Raw genomic sequence first — 18,242 nt, forward strand, 5'->3', positions numbered from 1 at the left:
AATGTTGCTTCCAGTTCTCTACATGCTCAACCCAGAAAACATTTGTCTTCAAAACCACCATTGAAAAGGCTGGGAGCTTTCCCTTCTCTTTCCCACATGGAAATCCATTTTGTTTTGTTTTTTTCTTTCAACAGTGCCTCTTTATCTTTTGTTGCTGTTTATTATCTTTTGTGGAAAGGGTTAGTGAGAGCCAGTTATAAATGAAGTTGGAGAATGATGAAAGACTACAAGAGAGATGGAAGGGAAAAATTAGAAATTGCACCATGACTTCTTCCAGTTTATTCAGTCAATTCACAAAGTATTTGGGAGTAATATAATCTCAGAATGAAGGGTGGGATGGACTGGGGAGGCTCTTCAACTACTGTTGTTGATATAATAGTATTAATAATAATAGTATTTATTTATATTCTGCTTTTTCTCGAAAGAATCAAAGCAGATTACAGGAATATCAAGGATAAAATCACATACAATTTTAAAATACAATTAAAGCCCCAATCCTTCCCCCAAACATAAAATCATTAATCAATCCCTAAAATGAAATTAAACAGGAAAAATTTAAAACATTTCAGGACCAATAAAGTAAAAAATTTTGGGCAGATTTGGGCGAGAAATGAATCATCTTCTAGAGGGGCTGGGATGCCGGAAGCGATGGTATCAATGACACTTCCAGTGTCACAAAGATGGCTTAAAGGTGAAAGTATCACCTTTCATATCACTGTGAGAAAGAGATTGCTCAAAACCTATACACTTAAATCTTTCTGTGGGGCATAATCATGTTTTGTTGCAGGGTGTATCAGGAATTCTAATAGATGAGTGATGGATAATCTAGTATGTATCTAAGTAGCTCAGATATATGTAAATTAGTAGTTAAAAAGGCAGGATTTACATTCAGACTTGAATTGTCTACAACTTAATTATATCTCATCCAATTAAGCATAAACATTTAAATGGTGTTGGTATAGAAAACATTTAAATTTTTTTTTCTTTATCACAGAAATCCCACTTTGCATCATGTGACATGAAATAACACTGTTTTTGTTTTGTAGGTGCTGGAGAATCTGGTAAAAGTACCATTGTGAAGCAGATGAAGTAAGTAAAAATTAGTTTGCCTTTTTGACTGATGAAAAATATGCTTAGGTCACAGACACAATGTTTGCATTTTTATGCTTCTTCTTTTCAATTTCACATCATCCATCCTCCCATGTGGACATTTGTTACAGGACAGAGATTTGGCAAGATCCTACAGGGAGCAGAAATGAATTGTGCTCATAGATTGGGATTCATAAATGCTCTTGTCCATATATGAGGTTCTTCCACCCGTGCAAGAAGATCCTCAGCTTTTTTTTTGTAGGTTTGCCCTTCTTAATGCAGCCCCAGGGCCATTCCTATCTAATTATGGAGGGACCTCCAATCTTAAGGAACAGTTTACCGCACAACTCAGAGGCCGTAGCAAGTAAACCGGGCGATAAGGTCCCAACCTGTTGACAACAGTTAGAAATTTATACAGTATTTTTATATAGCTATGAAGAGGTGAAATCTATTTATTACAATTTTACCCTCCCCTTCTTCCATGGAACTGAGTGTCGGTTGCATGTTTTTTCCTCCTGGTCTTATTCTTACAGCTATCCTGTGAGATACATTAGACTAACAGAGAGTAACAGTTCAGTAACAGATTGAGTTTCATGGCTGTGTGGGGTTTTCTCTTTTCTGAAACTGATTAACTAATAATGACTTTTTTCCTCTCCAGAATCATTCATGAGGATGGCTATTCAGAGGAAGAATGCAAGCAGTATAAAGTGGTTGTCTATAGCAATACTATTCAATCTATAATTGCAATAATAAGAGCAATGGGACGACTAAAGATAGACTTTGGTGAAGTTGCCAGAGCTGTAAGTATTGTGTTGGTTCATTAGTATGAGACATAATGACAAATTTTGATGTTTATGAAACTAGAATTGAAAAAACAAGATAAGAATGGTATGTATCTGATCATGATTCTTTAGGAGCTGATAATGTTTTGCTTTCAGTGCTTTGTTGCAATGAAGCTTACCAAGAGATGTGAGGGACTCCCATGTGAATCAATGTATACTTTAAGATCTTCCTCTGGGACTGTTCTCTGTGTTCATACTTTCAGAAGTTAGGAGGGTAATGACTAGAAAGAAGCCGATTTTACTTGCGATGCCTTACTTTAAGTTTTTAACCCATTCTACTCTGGTCTTTAATTCCTGCTCTCTTGTTTTGTACTATATATTTTTGTTAATGTTGCTTTAAATTGAATTCAGATTTGCCTTAGGTAAGCTATTCTGGGAACAGTTTCCTTAAAATAAATAATGTCAGTTTATCCAGTGTTTGGGTGAGCTTGATGGAAGTCTGATGTAGCTCCAGTTATTTTACTGTGTTGTTTCCTTAGTGTAATATGTTGTAGAGTTGGAAAAGACGACAAGGGCCAATCAAACCCTTGCCTTGGGTGCATACGCAGTCAAAGCACTTCCAACAGGTAGTCATCCAGCCTCTGTTTAAAAATTTCCAAAGAAGAAAGACTCCACTCCACTCCATTCCACTCTGAGGCAGCGTTTTCCACTTTCTGCTTACCATCTTGTATTGACAGGAAAAGATAGCAATAGTTTGTCAGACCCTCAAATTCCAATTTCAGCTTGGGATTTTTATTCCAGTGACTTTCATAGTTGAGGTTAACTTTAGAGCTTTTTCTATACTCTCACAGGACTTCTAGAAAACAGCATCCTTTACTTTTCTTAGTTGTTGCAATTGGTACACCCTATTACATGAATCCTTTTAGTGTGTCTCAGATAATGGCTTCTGCAGTTTGCAACTGATTGTTCTGGTGGTGATATTTCCAGTGAAGAAAAAATGGACTGGTGTTTGGTGGAAGGTAATCTACAGTATCATTGTAAACTGTAGCAGAAAAGCAGTTCTTCTAGTGCTAGTAGTGAAGCAGTATGTTATTCTGTTGCATATAATAACAGTATTTAACCTATTTTCTTCTGTAGGATGATGCCCGCCAGTTGTTTGTACTAGCTGGAAGTGCAGAAGAGGGTGTCATGACGCCTGAACTAGCAGGAGTGATAAAGCGATTATGGAGAGACCCTGGAGTTCAAGCATGCTTCAGCAGATCAAGAGAATATCAACTTAATGATTCTGCATCCTAGTAAGAAATTGTTTTTCAAATTATAAGAACTGTCACAGCTGAACTCATGCTCTTACCTACTCACAAAAGCATATTTGTCCTTTCACAACTGTGGTTTATTTTGCAGAGTTACTGTGATGCAAATGAGCAATTCTAAAGTGTGTTTCTCAAACAGCCGTGGGGAAGCTCTTGATGTAAGGATATACGTAAGGCATTTCAGGGAAATTTCTTAAGCTTGGTAAACTGGACAATTAATGAAGGCTTGGCTTTGAAGATTCCATGGATTATGCTTAATTGATTAAAGTGAGCCTATTGGTCAGAGAAAGAAGCTGGATATGTTTTCATTCCTGATTCTTGCTATCGGCTTCAATGACACTGGGCAACCTGCTTTTAATTGCATTTTTAAGACCTCCCTCTTGGAACTGAAATGCACTGCAGAACAGAGTAGTAGTCCTCCTCTTTTTCTCTTGGTAAAGTGACATCTCCTGTTGATTGAATAGATGCCTTTCGTTTCGCCATTCTACTGACCTTTACTATGTCTTGGATGAATGTGAGGAATTCCATATACTGTAACATTGGGCTAACAATTTCTGGAAGATACAATTCGTGCATTGAAGGAATGGATTTAATTCTGTGAAAACCTATGCCATAAGAAATGTGTTGGGTTTGAAGGTTCTGTGAGGCTTTTCATTATTTTATTCTCATCTTAATGAGGCTTATTAGAAAACAGCTGGAGAACAGTAGTATGAAAGGAGAGGTATCCCTCCCAAGGGCTCCTTTTGCATCCCTGTGGCCCTTTGGATTTTTAATTTTTATTCTCAATTACATCAGTCCTAGCTCCCAGGGCCAGTAGGCAGGTGTGAGGGGAGTTGTAGTTCAACAGTATCTGTGGGGACTCAAGTACATCACTCCCAGTAGTATGAAAATAATACAAGATATAAATCTATAGTCTATATTAACTACAGAACTGTAGTCATTTAACTAATTATATTAATGCTCCACCCCTCAGCATTTAAAAAAAAATATTTATAAATATCACTCATGTGATATGCAAGTAGTGTTGCATCCAGAGTGGGTCTAATGGAAACTGATTTTTTCTTTTCTGACAGCCCCTCACTCAAGCATTTTCTGTAAATTGGTGGTCACTGATACCTACTGGATTTTCCAGGAGGTTTTCAGGTAGTTGTGTGCCAGCAGGGAGTGCTGGGAAGAAGAGGTTAGCTTCAGCCAGTCCTCTGTTACAGGCCTCATAGTCTTTGCAGCACCCTGTATCAAGACTATTTATTTTTTCAACATGAAGAAGGCAGGTACACCATTAACTACCCCGTAACAAAACACTAGTGCCTGCAGACCTGCCAGTCTCATATATCTGTGTTGTCTTTCTTCCTTTTGCTTACTGGAGGCAACTCCATCATTTCTGAATTGTATCTCTTTTACATACATCTTACTAATACTTTTTATTGGTTTATTTTTATAAAGACTATCACAGTACATGGTGCTTTAAAATAACAAACAAGACATCACTGAGCTATGGAGACTTCACATTGTAAATGAGAATTGGACAACCTGTGGATTTGCAAAGAGAACAGCAGATTTCCCACTCCTGTTTAAAACTGTTGTCCTATTAAAAGCTATTTGGCTCAAGCTGATATTTACTGGCATAATAATTCCAGTGAATTAGTGTGTACAGCTTATTTTGTTGGAGAACATTTATTTCACATATTACAAGTAAATCGATTGATCATGTTAATATAGAGGAATTTGTACACGTTTTTATATTTTAATAACTTTTTAATATAATAGGATAAGCAGAAACCACGATCTTGAATTGTTTACTCCAGGAGATAGGTCTGCTTATAGTTATCTACCCATATTTACATTCTGGACTGGTATCAGGTTTTTTTGTTGTTGTTGAAAATATACCCAATTTACTTTTTGAATATTCTTTAGGCTAGGGTTGTAATTATATGTTGCTTATGCTTTTCTGATGTTTTTCCTTTTCTTTCTGTGCTGGCTGTGTGCCGTAATAAATATTCATCATCTTCATATTACAAGCTAAACATCTAAGACAGCTCACATGTTAAGTCTTTTGTGAAGAATCCAAGATGTGTCATTTGCTCAAATATATTTTGTTCTGCACACTATATTGACATAGAATTAATGTAACAGATGCAGCAGTATACCTGTTGCTCAGTTTCCACTGTTCAGAAATAATATTAGTGACAGGAGATGATGTAAGCAACGACTCTTAATGTATTTTTGTCCCTTCTTTGCTCACCCCCTTCTCATTTTAGCTACCTTAATGACTTGGACAGAATATCCCAACAGAACTACATTCCAACCCAGCAAGATGTTCTGCGGACCCGAGTGAAAACAACAGGCATTGTGGAAACACATTTCACCTTCAAGGATTTGTACTTCAAGTGAGTAGATGTGATTGCTGGAGGGCTGCCAGTTCTTATAGTATCACACCAATTTTCTTTGGTGGGGTATAAAATGTACCACTTTTTCTTCTCCACATGGTGGTGTAAGCTTAGTTTGCCTGTGGCTTTAAATAATACAATATGCCTCTGTCATTATATTCTGTTCTTGCTAGAGATTCCTGGTGTAAGTTCACTTTTTTATTGTTTTGTTTTTTCAGCTGCTTTTATGTTGGGATCACAGACACAGGTACCGAACCCTTGCTTTATAGGAGCACATATACTAAAAGGATACTGGCTACTATTTTATAATTTTTCTTGGAAACTTAGAAGATAAAAGGCCCACCATAAAAGATTTTCCGGTTTACCATACATCATTTTACTGTGTTGCAGTTGGAGCTGAAATTAATGTGGCTCTCTAAACTGTGCATGGCTTTCTCAGTAAAACTGTAGAGATAATACTAACCAGCCAGTAAACATTGGCAAGGAGCATGCACAGCTCTTACAGTGCTTGCCATCAGTTGTGCTTGATATGTATTTTCAGAGGCTGTGTATTTTCCGTTTCAGGGTGGGTAACTTATACCTCATGTTCCTCTGTATAGTAATTTATCACCACCTCTTTAGAGAGGTCCTTCTAGGAATTGCCATATTCTTATTAAGTTTATCTTTTGAAACCTCTTGGCTCTTCTGTTGTCATAACTTCTGGCAAGTCTCACATTTTAGTAAAATATATCACGCAGAATGAGTGGGACTGGCAAGAGCTCACAGCCCTCTTAATGCAAGTTTCCATGGTGTGCATTGCTGCTCATGGAATTCATAAATGTTAGACATTCTGCATGAGGAAAAAGGAAAATGTAAGAAGCCCCTCCTATAAGCATGTGCCCACACTAACGTAATCAGTGTGATCTAAGCAGTATCCCTTTCAGTATGAATTCCTTCTGCTTCTCATCCTTCATGCCAGCCATGAGGATGCACTGAAGCACAATATATCCCTGCCTGTCACCATAGTATTAGAGAAATTGGTTGTGTGCGCAATACTAGACTTGTTAGAGTGCATTATCTCAACCTCTTTTTGATAGAAAGAAATGGTATTTCATAATGTTTTGATAAATAATTTGATACATGGAGCAGTGAGTTACTACTTCTGTTTCGATTTCTGCTGACATGGCTCACTTACATCCGGCTTTTAACTGTACTTGTTTTCTATTTGATTTGGATAATGTTTACAATATTTATGTATTTTTATAAAGATATAGCAAAATCTTAAATAGTATTAAATTTGGTTCTGAACTTTGAATACTGGTCAGGGCAATCACAGAATGAGCTTGGATAAAAGGTTGTGTGTGTGTTATAGCGATCCTTGTTCAGGGGAGTTTGCCTTTTGCTTTCCTCTGAGGCTGGGAGACTCTTACTTGCCCAAGATTGCCCAGTGGCAGTTTAGGGACGGATATTTATAATTCACAGAGAGTTTAACCATTTTTTATCAAACTACATACTCTGCGATTCTACAAAATGAAGCCATGGCAGTTAAGGTGGGATCAGACATTAATTATCCTTCACATTAAGGGATATTCAACCTGTAGTGACACTGTGATAGGGTTTTATGGCAAAATTTATTTGCCATTGCCTTCTTCTAAGACAGAGTCTGATAAGCTCAAGGTCATCCTGTTGGTTTCCATGGCTGAGTGATGATTCAAACCATGGTCTCCAAAGAGTCGTAGTCCAACACTCAAACTACTACACCAAACTGGCTCTTGGATAAAAAAATGCCATGGCTTAAATTCCAACTAGTGTAAACCTACTGAGTCAGTGGGAGCCTGACATGTTAACAAATGTCAGCATGTCAAGTTCTGTTGATGCACTGTGTTTACTCTAACAGAAATCAACAATTGGGTTTAGGCCCATAATTGAGCCTCTTGGTAGTGTTGGTATAATGGTAGTGTCTCATATATAGAACATAAATGAGACAAGCTCTCTGAAATGGGTGTGCTAAAGTGCTTTATAAATGCAGAATAACTGACATATCTGCCCATTTTCAGCCTATTCCAGTGAATCAGATATTGAACTTGTTCAGCCTACTTTCAAATTATTTTCTTTCTCTCTTCCTTAACCCAGGGCAGGGTACCATTTTTCTGTTGAGGGTCACGTTCCCTTGGGAGTAATGCCTCCTTTTCTTGGCAGGCTCAGGCCTTGCCGTGCCTGGCTCTGTAATGACTGGAGGGAAAGGAATGCCTGTCCAGTATTCTGTCTTTGGTGCCAGTGGTTTGCCATCTGCTGGTTCTGTCCTCAAGCACTGGGCCAAAGGTGGCATTGTATGTTCATTCAGGGGCTGTTCCATGTTGCAAAAGCAATTTGTCAAGCAATGAATACTACCATTTCCAAGGAGAGGATGATTTGACCTATAATGCACTTTGGAGAAAGTATTTCCTACACAGCATTGGGAGTGGGGGGCAAGAAATTTAATTAATTAATTAAGTTGTTAGCTCTGGACAGGACCAGAGCGAGAAAGAGGTGGGGCCACTCCCCCCCGCCATATATTTGTTCTCTCTTTCTCTGTCACTCCACATAGCAGGCTGCTGGGAGAAGGAGAAATGATTCCTGCCTAGGGGTCTGAACTGACTGTTTTCCTGTCAGCTGAAAGTAGGGTGGGGATTTGCTGGAGATTGCCTTTAGTTTGCAGTATTATCTCAACTCTAACTGGTCCAGTAGAAAGCTGTGAATTGTAGTGCAGCTTAATGGTCTGACTATTAAACCTCAGTCGAAGGGAGTGTGGTGTGTGTTTCAAAATAGTTTTTGAAAACAACATTATATTTTTTTCTTTTGAGTCCTGCAGATATAAGCAGACAAATTGAATCCAGCTAGTAAAAGATTCATCTAAAATTTTGTTGAGTCACTTTAAGATTAAAATATGATTAAATAGAAGTTCATCCGTTCGATGGTTTTGTTGTATGCATCAGCTACCCTCATGTACAGCTGATGGGATGGAATTGAAAGTAGATTCGTTTTTCTGTGCTGGTGAATATCTGAGTCTTGCTAAATGCAGAATGTCTTGCACTGAACGGGTAGATAGATCCCATGATATCATTTCAGCATGTATAACTGGATGCATTTTAGGTATGCCATTAGACCTCTGTAATGTGCCTGTACACTCAGTGATGAATAGTTACTCACATTCAGATGCAAGCTGCTGTTTTTGAGCATAGAAGTGAGTGGCTTGTATCTTTCTACATCTTCCTATAGTGACTGCACACTTACATTTACTTACATTACAACAATGTAGGTGAATAGAGAGCTCTGTCTCAAGATCAAAGCACTTCTTTTGCAATGGTGAGAATCTTAAAATATAATTGTCTCTCCACACAGGAGAATTCCCCTAATTTTTAAAGAATTTCTGGAGCAGTTCTATAAGTAATCTTGTTTATGTAGCTCTTAATTTAAGTTAGAGTTAGCTGTAAGGTAGGAGGCTTTGAGGGTGTGGACTGCATGTTGGGCCTGTTGTCAGTCAGTTAGGTGACTTTTGAAGTTACTTCTTTTATAAAATAAGGTCATATCTTTTAGCTGGCTCTGGGGTTATACTGATTAAGAGAAACTCAAAACACTAAAACATATTGCAGTAGTGTATATAAAAGTTTATGGCAGATTAGCTTGACTACAGCAACCACCTATCTTGGATTTTAGAGCAGTTTTGATTATGTAAATATGGTATAACAAGTTGCTACTGGAACACTGTGCTTATAGGCTATTCATGTGCTCTGCTGCTTGGGAACAGAAAGGATGCTAAACAGACTATCAGCATAGCATTCCATTTGTGCATTGTGCAATGTCTCTCTGTATTTCAGAGAGAATATGATGAGAAATACCTGTATATCAGTCACCATGGCAGTGTTCTTCTTTCAATGTATTCCAATAAAAAAAATTCTTTCAGTGTTGTCTGCCATTAAAGAATGTATGAATTCACATTGCAAAAATTGAACATTTAAATTTATGGTTTCTTTTCAGTTAATGGTGTAGTTAGAAGCAGGCTACAACATCTGTGTTATAGAGATAGCAATGTAGAAGTATATACTGTACTTACTTACAGGGTGTCACTCCTTTTGTGATACTATGATTTTATTTCAGATTTCCTAGATCATGTGCCCCTTAGAGCTCTTAGTCTGTGGCAGGAGATGCTGGTTTTCTTATATGTATTGATAGGCAGTCACAATTAAAGTAGTATAAATCAGTAGATGTCTTTGGACAATTTCTAGAATTATGCATATGGTTTGATGCATTTTAATATATATGCAGTTGGGTACACTAATCTTCCTTAAGATTATTAAATTTGCCCTATATTATCAGTAGTTTCCCAACCTCTGCAATATATATTTGGAGTAAAGGAGGTGAGTGGCATCTGTCCCATGCTTCTGCCTGTACTTAATCCCTTGCTGGTTGAAATTACCATTGCCTATATCCCAGTTTGGCACCCTTGAGTGCTAGAGAGGCCATGATTGATGGTGGCTATTGCTGACAGTTTCACCTGATTATCATGGGATCCATAATTACCATAACTGCTTTGTTGTTGAAAATGTTTTTTACTGTTACTGCTAGTTAATAAAAATAATCATCATCATAGAATCATAGAGTTGGAAGAGACCGCACGGGCCATCCAGTCCAACCCCCTGTCGTGCAGGAAATCCAAATCAAAGCATCCCCAACAGATGGCCATCCAGCCTCTGCTTAAAGACCTCCAAGGAAGGAGACTCAACTACACTCCGAGGGAGTGTGTTCTACTGTCGAACAGCCCTTACTGTCAGGAAGTTCTTCCTAATGTTGAGATGGAATCTCTTTTCCTGTAGCTTGCATCCATTGTTCCGGGTCCTGTTCTCTGGAGCAGCAGAAAACAAGCTTGCTCCCTCAATATGACATCCTTTCAAATATTTAAACAATAATAATATTTATTTATTTATATTTCCCACCTCTCCCTGAGGATCGAGGCGGCATTACAACAGATAAAACCAAACAATACAGTTACAAAATGTCAATAAAAGCACACAAAAATATGTGCACAGTCATTAAAATAGCCAAATCGTCATCTGTTATTTTATCACTCAGTAAAGGATGGTGTATATCTTAGGACATTTATAGTTAGGCAAATAGTCTTGTCATGCAAATAGTCTTGTTTCTCTAGAAACAATCGTCTTGTTCTGTGGAAACATTTGTGGTAGAAAAGATTAGAAAGGGACAATATTGCAGACATTTAATGTCAATATAATGGCCTTTTTGTGAATTTGAGCATTATGCATAGATTCTTTTAGAGGCAAAGAAGGCCTGTTATGTACATATGATGGCACTGAGGAGGCAAACTTTACTCTTATTTTGGCACAATCTTCAAGTCATTTATCTTCCTGCCAGGATGTTTGATGTTGGTGGTCAGCGCTCAGAACGTAAGAAATGGATTCACTGCTTTGAAGGAGTAACAGCAATTATATTCTGCGTAGCTCTCAGTGATTATGACCTTGTTCTTGCTGAGGATGAAGAAATGGTATGTAGCCATAGAGTTCCTTATTTTCTGCATAATGTGAACTATAATAGAAATTAACTTGAAGTTTTGTATAGTTTGTTTGAAAAACTTTCACCAAAATGACTTATTTTGCTGTATGGTTGCCTTGAAAATTACTAATGGTAATCATATTTTAAGGTATGGAAACTTTTTTTTCTTGTATGCTTCCTCAAATTTCCTACATTGACAGGTAGCTGTGTAACTTTTTAAACTGACAGGTAATGAAAACCAAAATACCATCTTGAATCATATGTCAAAAATTAATGTAGAATTTCATTACAGTAAATAAGTAAGGCAGTGGGTCACATTTTGTAGGAAATTTGTAATTGTAATAGCTGAAATTATGGAGAATTCAGGATCTTTTTGTGACTTTTTTTACAATAGAATCCAGCTATTTGCTTGAAGTACTTGCTTATTTGGACATCAAATTGAATAATTCACATTTTTTGTATTACAACTTTGTTCTAATTATTTAAGTATGTCAAACTGTTTCAATATGGGTTGTTCTCCCCCCCCCCCATCCAGAACCGTATGCACGAAAGTATGAAACTCTTCGACAGCATTTGTAACAACAAGTGGTTCACAGATACATCGATCATTCTTTTCCTGAACAAGAAAGATCTGTTTGAGGAAAAGATAAGGAGGAGCCCACTAACAATTTGTTATCCAGAATACCCAGGTAAAATCAAGATAGTAGGAACAATATGTTGAGAATGACCAACATAATAAAAGCAAGTGTCCTGTTATTTTTTAAAAATGTTTGTGAATGTGTACACAACCTTCTTCCTTGGCTCATCTTTTATATAGCCTTTTAAATATATAGAAATGTGTGTACTAGCATTCCCATTTGGTGAAATCAGGCTAACTGTAGCTCTACGTATTACTAGTGCTGTTTTCAATATATTCTTCTATTTTATGGTCATGGTTATGTTTCCTGATGGAAGCAGATATCTAATATAATATTTCGCTATTCTTTTGTTTATATGTGATGAAATTCATTTAAATATATTTATATGCAAAATAAAAGTGGTGGTTTCTCAAAGTATTGAAAGATTTTGTACCCCATTTATATGCCTGGTGTAGAGGATACTCTTAATACAGTCGGCCCTTCTTATACACGGATTTTTTATACACGGATTCAAGCATACACGGTTTGAAAATGTTCCAAAAAGTATAAATTTACCTTGATTTTCCATTTTTTATAAGAGACACCATTTTGCTAAGTCATTATATTTAATGGGACTTGAGCATACACGGATTTTGTTATACACGGGGGATCTTGGAACCAAACCCCAGCATATAACAAGGGTCCACTGTACCATCCTGCAATTATGGCATCTATTATGAGCTTCATTGTTAACTTTATTAACACTGTAACACTTCGTTGTTAACTTCATTAACACTGTTATTTGCCTCACAAAGTAAGAATTTGAACATATATGGTTTGAAGTCTGAGTGTGTCTTATTTGTTTGTATTCATTCAAGTCACCACACAGTTTCTTCCCACTAATAGGCAGTCTTGGGCCCAAAACAGGTGGGCAAAAAGGAGCAGCTTACAGCTGCTTAGGGGGCATGGTGTGCAGATGATGCATGCCCCCAGAGTGGCCAGAAGCCACTTCCAGGTCACCGGGAAAAGGTGCAATAAAAAATCGGTCCTGCTGGCGGCCTGTTTGGCACTGTGGTGGTGGTGGCCTGCTTTGAGAATGGGTGGTGCAATCACTGTGATCCCAGGCCTATAGCGGCTGGAGGCTGCTCTTTGCCACCAGTCTGTTTTGCCCCTTGCTTGTGATAGTCCAACAACTGCTAATTAATAGATACAGAACCAAGTGCATATACATTATACAGGGGTTCAGAAATGTGGCTTTTCTTTTTGGGCAGCCATAATTTTTCTGCTAGCCTGCTGCAAGTTCTACACCTGCCATGAAACTCTCTGCTGTTGTAAGATAATTATTCAGCTATTATGAAACGTTCAAACAGCATAGCTGAACTTTCAGATGAACAGTTTACTGGAAGGATAGAACATAATTCTTAAAGAGACTTAAGTCTTTTCAGTTAAATTCAAACTTGATTTTAAAAATTATTATTTTTAATAAATCAGTTGTCTCCAATTTATTACAAAGAGGAAGTGCAGGTGAGCCACTGCCTAGCATGAAATCTAAAAGAGTAAAAGTTTTACAAAAATGAGAGACAATGGAGAAGCTTCCCAGAACAGGATGTTCTGTGACACCTTACAAGCTGACATATTGGCATACTGATGGTAGAGGAAGTAAGCTGGCAACTTGTGACTGGAACTTAGGAGGTGGGGGAATCATGGAGAACATTATCACCATTTCCAAGCCAAAGAAAAGAGAGCTCACAAAAGCATTTCCTATACATTGTTTTTCCTGATAGGCTTACAATGTTACAACCTTCATCAGAGGAAAGTATACAGTTTCAAAAAATGCAACTCTGCCTTAATGTTATGAAGTTCTTAACATAAGGGTGAGATTAAATTACGCATCCTCATTTTAAAATATCTTGTTTAAACTGCCCACTGAGTCTCAGTCCAAGTGCCTACTAAACATTGCTCTTCTTAAAAATTGAAAGATAGATTTTTTGGTTGCTTCTGAAGGACTTACCCTTAAAGTCTGTTAGATGTAACTACTAAATTGAAGTGCTTTTGTGAATAAAGCATACAGTATTTTCAGTGTTTTATGAGCTTCTTCTTGTTGTTCTCATCTGTCTGAACACCAAATAAACAAGGGAACTTTTGGGTCCAGTTTGATTTTGTCTGGTATCTAGTAAAGAGCACTTCTGGCTGCAGCACTGTTTACTCTAAGCCTGTGCTGGCAAATCTATGGCATGCGTTCCACAGGTGGCACGCAACTCCATTTGGCCAGGCACCCAGTGCAGAGAAGGTGGAACAGATGCATGTGCCTGTTCCTCCTCCTCCCAGACCTTTCTTGTGCTCCAGCTGCTTCTCTGGAGGCAGCTAGAGGCCCAGAAAGGTGTGGGGGTAGAAGGAGGAACAGGCGCATGTCAGTTCCTCCTCCCCTCAGACCATCCATTTAGTCACATGTCTAGCACCTGATTTTCATAGAAGCAATAGCTAAGATTTCTTGTTTCCTCTGTACCACCTATCCATCTTTATGCTGCAGGCACATAGCGCATTGCAGTAGGGTGTGTTCATAAAGTTGAGTGAGCATGCACTATGCAAGCATCTCCTTTTTTTGTGTTCTCCTCCTGTTTCTTGCTGCTACTTCTTTTATGTTAAACACGTAAGCTCTGTCCTGGTTTAATTCCTGATCTTTTCTGTGCTGCTACTTGTGTTTTGCTAAACCACATACGCTCTGTCCTGGTATAATTTCTGATCCTTTCTGTACCATGACAAGCTCCATTTTTCCAGGTCACTCCTGTTACTACCACACCACCACATTATTCATCTGTAGTGCTTTTGCATAAGGCAATTAAAATAAATGCACTGAATTTCAGTGGGTCTAGTCTAATTATTACTGTGGTAGGATCCAGTTCATTAGGCTTAAGCACCCTGTCATTGCAGAAAGATTAGAGTGTAAATCCAGCAACATATAATCATGGTCATATATGCCCTTTTAAAAAAAAAATGCTGATTGTCATTGTTTTACTGTTTGCTAGCAAATTTCTTTGTGATTGTAATTATGGTTTATGCTGGTGTCTAAAGTTAAATCATGGAACTGGGATTTTAAATTAAAGAGAATTAAAGCTTTGCAGTGATCACTGTAATCCAGGCAGATTGTGTTCATAAATGTTTTCAGAACATTTTCTTTCAAAAGCAGTGGCCACTCCATGCAAATATAGCAAACTGTTGCTGAAATTATTTTGAGTTTTCAGAAATGGTTCACATTTAATTGTGCGATAGGTTATATGATGGAAATTTCATTTGGATCCCTAAACACTTACAGCTTCTTGTCAGCCTTTGTTTTCTACCCTTTTACAAACAAAAATTCTAATCCTTGCTGCTTTTTCTCAGTGCATTCATCTGTTTGCTGTACCATGATTAAAGCATCCTATCATCCATTTGTTTCTTTAATATTAATTGGTTGCTTATTTTGTGGTTGCTTTATCCCATGTTTCCTTGAAAGAGCTTTGGGCCCCATAGTTTAGTTCCCAGGTAATCTAGGTACTAACCAATCACAGCTCTGTTTAACATCAGAGATGGAGCTACATCATACACTATCAAGGTGTCCTGTCAATGCAACTGCATTTCTTTAGCCTATTTTTTCCAATAAATGTATTGAAGAATCACTATTAATATTAAATAGTGTACTTGAACAAAATATAGTCCCTAAAAACAGATACTTCAGAAGAGCTTTGAAGTTCCTTTAAAAGTAATGTAGATTAGCATAAATTATTTGCTAGTCATGGTGTGTATGTGTATGCATCTCTCTATATATGCATTCAGTCATATCCACCCACCCACCCAAGAAAAGAGAAGAATGTCTATATGGCTTGGGTCCGGGTTACTTACGGGAACGCATCTCCCTATATAATCCGCCCCGCACTCTTAGAACAAGTGGGAAGAATTTGTTGGAAATACCATCATCCAAACATGTTTCTACTTCCCTGAAGGCATTTAGTATAGCTGCCCCCAGACTTTGGAATGGACTCTCAGAAGAGACCCACCTTATTACATCTCTAGAAATCTTTAAGAAGGCGGTAAAGACAGAACTCTTTTGCCGTGCTTATCCTCCTGACCTCCTATGAAGATCATTGGTATGGAACGAGTCTAGCTGGCCCCTTGATTGATGAATACTATTGTTTTTAGATTTGATGTTTTTTAGGTTTTATGTTTTTATTTTATTGTGGTTTTAATGTTGTTGTAATTTTAACTTTGTGATCTTAACCTTGTTGTGATCCTGCTTCGATCCATGGGGAGAGGCGGGAAGATAGAAATAAAAATTATTATTATTATTATTATTATTACTACTACTACTAGTTGCTAGGAAACAACCACAAGAGAGGGGTATAGCCCACTTGTTCTGGGTATCAGCTTGGCCACTGTAAAGTGACAGGATGCTGGACCAGGCATTCTGGTTTGATCCATCAAGAGGGCTGTTACATTTTGTATCCTTTTTTCTAGGTTCTAATACATACGAAGAAGCAGCTGCATACATTCAGTGCCAGTTTGAAGATCTCAATCGAAGAAAAGACACCAAGGAAATTTACACTCATTTCACCTGTGCCACTGACACCAAGAATGTGCAGTTTGTTTTTGATGCTGTTACAGATGTTATAATTAAAAACAACCTGAAGGAATGTGGACTCTACTAAAAGGAGAGTGACCATGAAAGGTAAATTATGAGCTTTGCAAACTTTTCTGAACTTTAGCATTGTACAAATGTTTACCAGACTTTAATATGAACTTTTTTCTTTCAGATTTCAGGATATAGTGTTTTATGAACTGGACTGTTTATTTGCTGCCTCGTGGGACAGCTACAAGCATGAACAGGACTGGGGAATGAAAACAGCATGGAAAATCCTTGCATTCTTTAGCACAATCATCTGTACTAGGAACCTTTTTATTGGTATGGGATGCTGAAGTTAGAATCCAAAAATCGGAACTACTGTTAAGTGTGGTGTTTTGATCATCTAAGCATCACTATTATTGCAAAGTTTCATAAATGTACAGCTGTTACGAAATTGATATCCCAGAACTTCAATATGTAGCTTTCTTTCTTTAATAAGCCACTTCTGCGCTGTTTTTAAGGGTTTTCTGTCAAAACTGTATCTCAACTAAATTTTATTTCTGTATGTGCAAACAGTCTTGTTTTAAAAACAAACACTTAACTATGCACATGTGACCAGATCATGCAGAAAGTATTCCTCTTAGCAGGAACCTTTTGTTTTTAAACCTTGGTGTGGTCAGAACTTAATATTACTGCAATTACATAAAAGGGCCTTAGAATTCTTATGGCTAAAGCTGTGGCTTCTTCTGATGTCTCCTTTGTTACCATTCTGCTTACATACACTGTAAGGCTTTCTCCCTTCCCCCAAAGATAGATTTCATGTAGCAGGGTGACAGGCTTTTCCTGATTTAAAAAGTTGGGGAGGGTTAGCCTGGTTTATGCTGATTACCAAATCTCAGAGTGTGCTGCTGGTGTAGAAGGTGGAAATCTGCTTATATAAACTGCCCATGGTGGCTTCCAATTGAAAGGTGAGTTGTCAAATTCCAAATAGGGGGGAGAGTATGTGCTGCTGCAAAGCTACTTAATTGACCACTTAATTGTTTGTGTGTGTGTTTGGTCTTAAACCAGTGGGGAATTTTGTAGACGGTGCAATTTGTTCTGCATTTACCAGGGCCTTTCGTCTTCAGAGATTTTGAAACTGTGTATTAAACAGCATGCCTTTACTTTGTAAATGTGGTGCCAAGTTCTTGTTTGCCACTGTTTTTACTGTAGTGATGTTCTTAAGCAGAGTCAGTACATTACTTTGCTGAAACCATTACACTGAAACTCTTTTCCAATTTGTCATGTACAGTTTCCACCTGATGTAGTTATTGGCAATATTAAAATAGTGAGTTAAAAATCTTAATGTTCTTAACTTTATTGGAGCCATTTCTAGAAGTGGTTTAGAAATCTTTGTCAGTATCTCTTAATTGAATTTTCACCCTCTGCAAATAAAGATTTTAGCTAGATAAAATAGAACTGATGTTACTAACCTTTCATGTAATAATACTTCTGGAACTTTTGTATTCATTTCTGAATAATTTTGATACCAGGTTTCCACAGTATTGATAGACATACTATGGGGGAGGGGGGAGGAACATGTAGCAATCCAGATGTTCATTACACTTTCCTCATCTCTAGCCAACATAACTGACAATGAGAGGTGTCTGACAACATCTGGCAAGCTCACATCCCCTTTTCCTGGTTTATTCAAATATGGCTGAGGCTGGAGGCACTTTGTATCTGCAGGATATTACAATAGCTATTTAAAATTCTCCATAGTGACTATTTGCTATAGACTATAATGGCTAAGAGTACAGCAAAAGGGTGATCCAAATTCTCTTCACTTGGGAGGCTGTTACAGATTACTGGGTTTCTAGGTTTCTCTGTGTGCACACTTTGGTATGATAGTGTTGAAAATTAGTGTTTAACACTGTAAGGTAATGTACTCATTT

General features: G+C 37.6%; 1 protein-coding gene and 1 non-coding gene across 2 annotated transcripts in view; both read left to right on the forward strand.

The window, feature by feature from the left end:
• The window catches only part of GNAI3 (G protein subunit alpha i3), a 31,487-nt gene extending 13,820 nt beyond the window's left edge, over positions 1–17,667 (forward strand). Inside the window, exons 2-9 of the mRNA XM_089514849.1 lie at positions 1,047–1,089; positions 1,748–1,889; positions 3,009–3,166; positions 5,440–5,568; positions 10,957–11,086; positions 11,630–11,783; positions 16,203–16,413; positions 16,499–17,667. Of these exons, the coding sequence (XP_089370975.1) occupies positions 1,047–1,089; positions 1,748–1,889; positions 3,009–3,166; positions 5,440–5,568; positions 10,957–11,086; positions 11,630–11,783; positions 16,203–16,393 (947 nt within the window). The 3' untranslated portion in view covers positions 16,394–16,413; positions 16,499–17,667. The remainder of the gene's footprint in view (positions 1–1,046; positions 1,090–1,747; positions 1,890–3,008; positions 3,167–5,439; positions 5,569–10,956; positions 11,087–11,629; positions 11,784–16,202; positions 16,414–16,498) is intronic.
• On the forward strand, positions 7,730–7,869 carry LOC149316129 (small nucleolar RNA SNORA57). Its single transcript, XR_016280767.1, has one exon. It is a non-coding gene; the product is annotated as a small nucleolar RNA SNORA57 (small nucleolar RNA).
• Positions 17,668–18,242: the final 575 nt, after the last annotated feature.

The sequence above is a fragment of the Sceloporus occidentalis genome, unplaced genomic scaffold (genome assembly GCF_023333645.1).
Source record: "Sceloporus occidentalis isolate IW3139 unplaced genomic scaffold, rSceOcc1.0.p SCAF_3, whole genome shotgun sequence".
In the NCBI taxonomy this organism is placed as follows: Eukaryota; Metazoa; Chordata; class Lepidosauria; order Squamata; family Phrynosomatidae; genus Sceloporus; species Sceloporus occidentalis.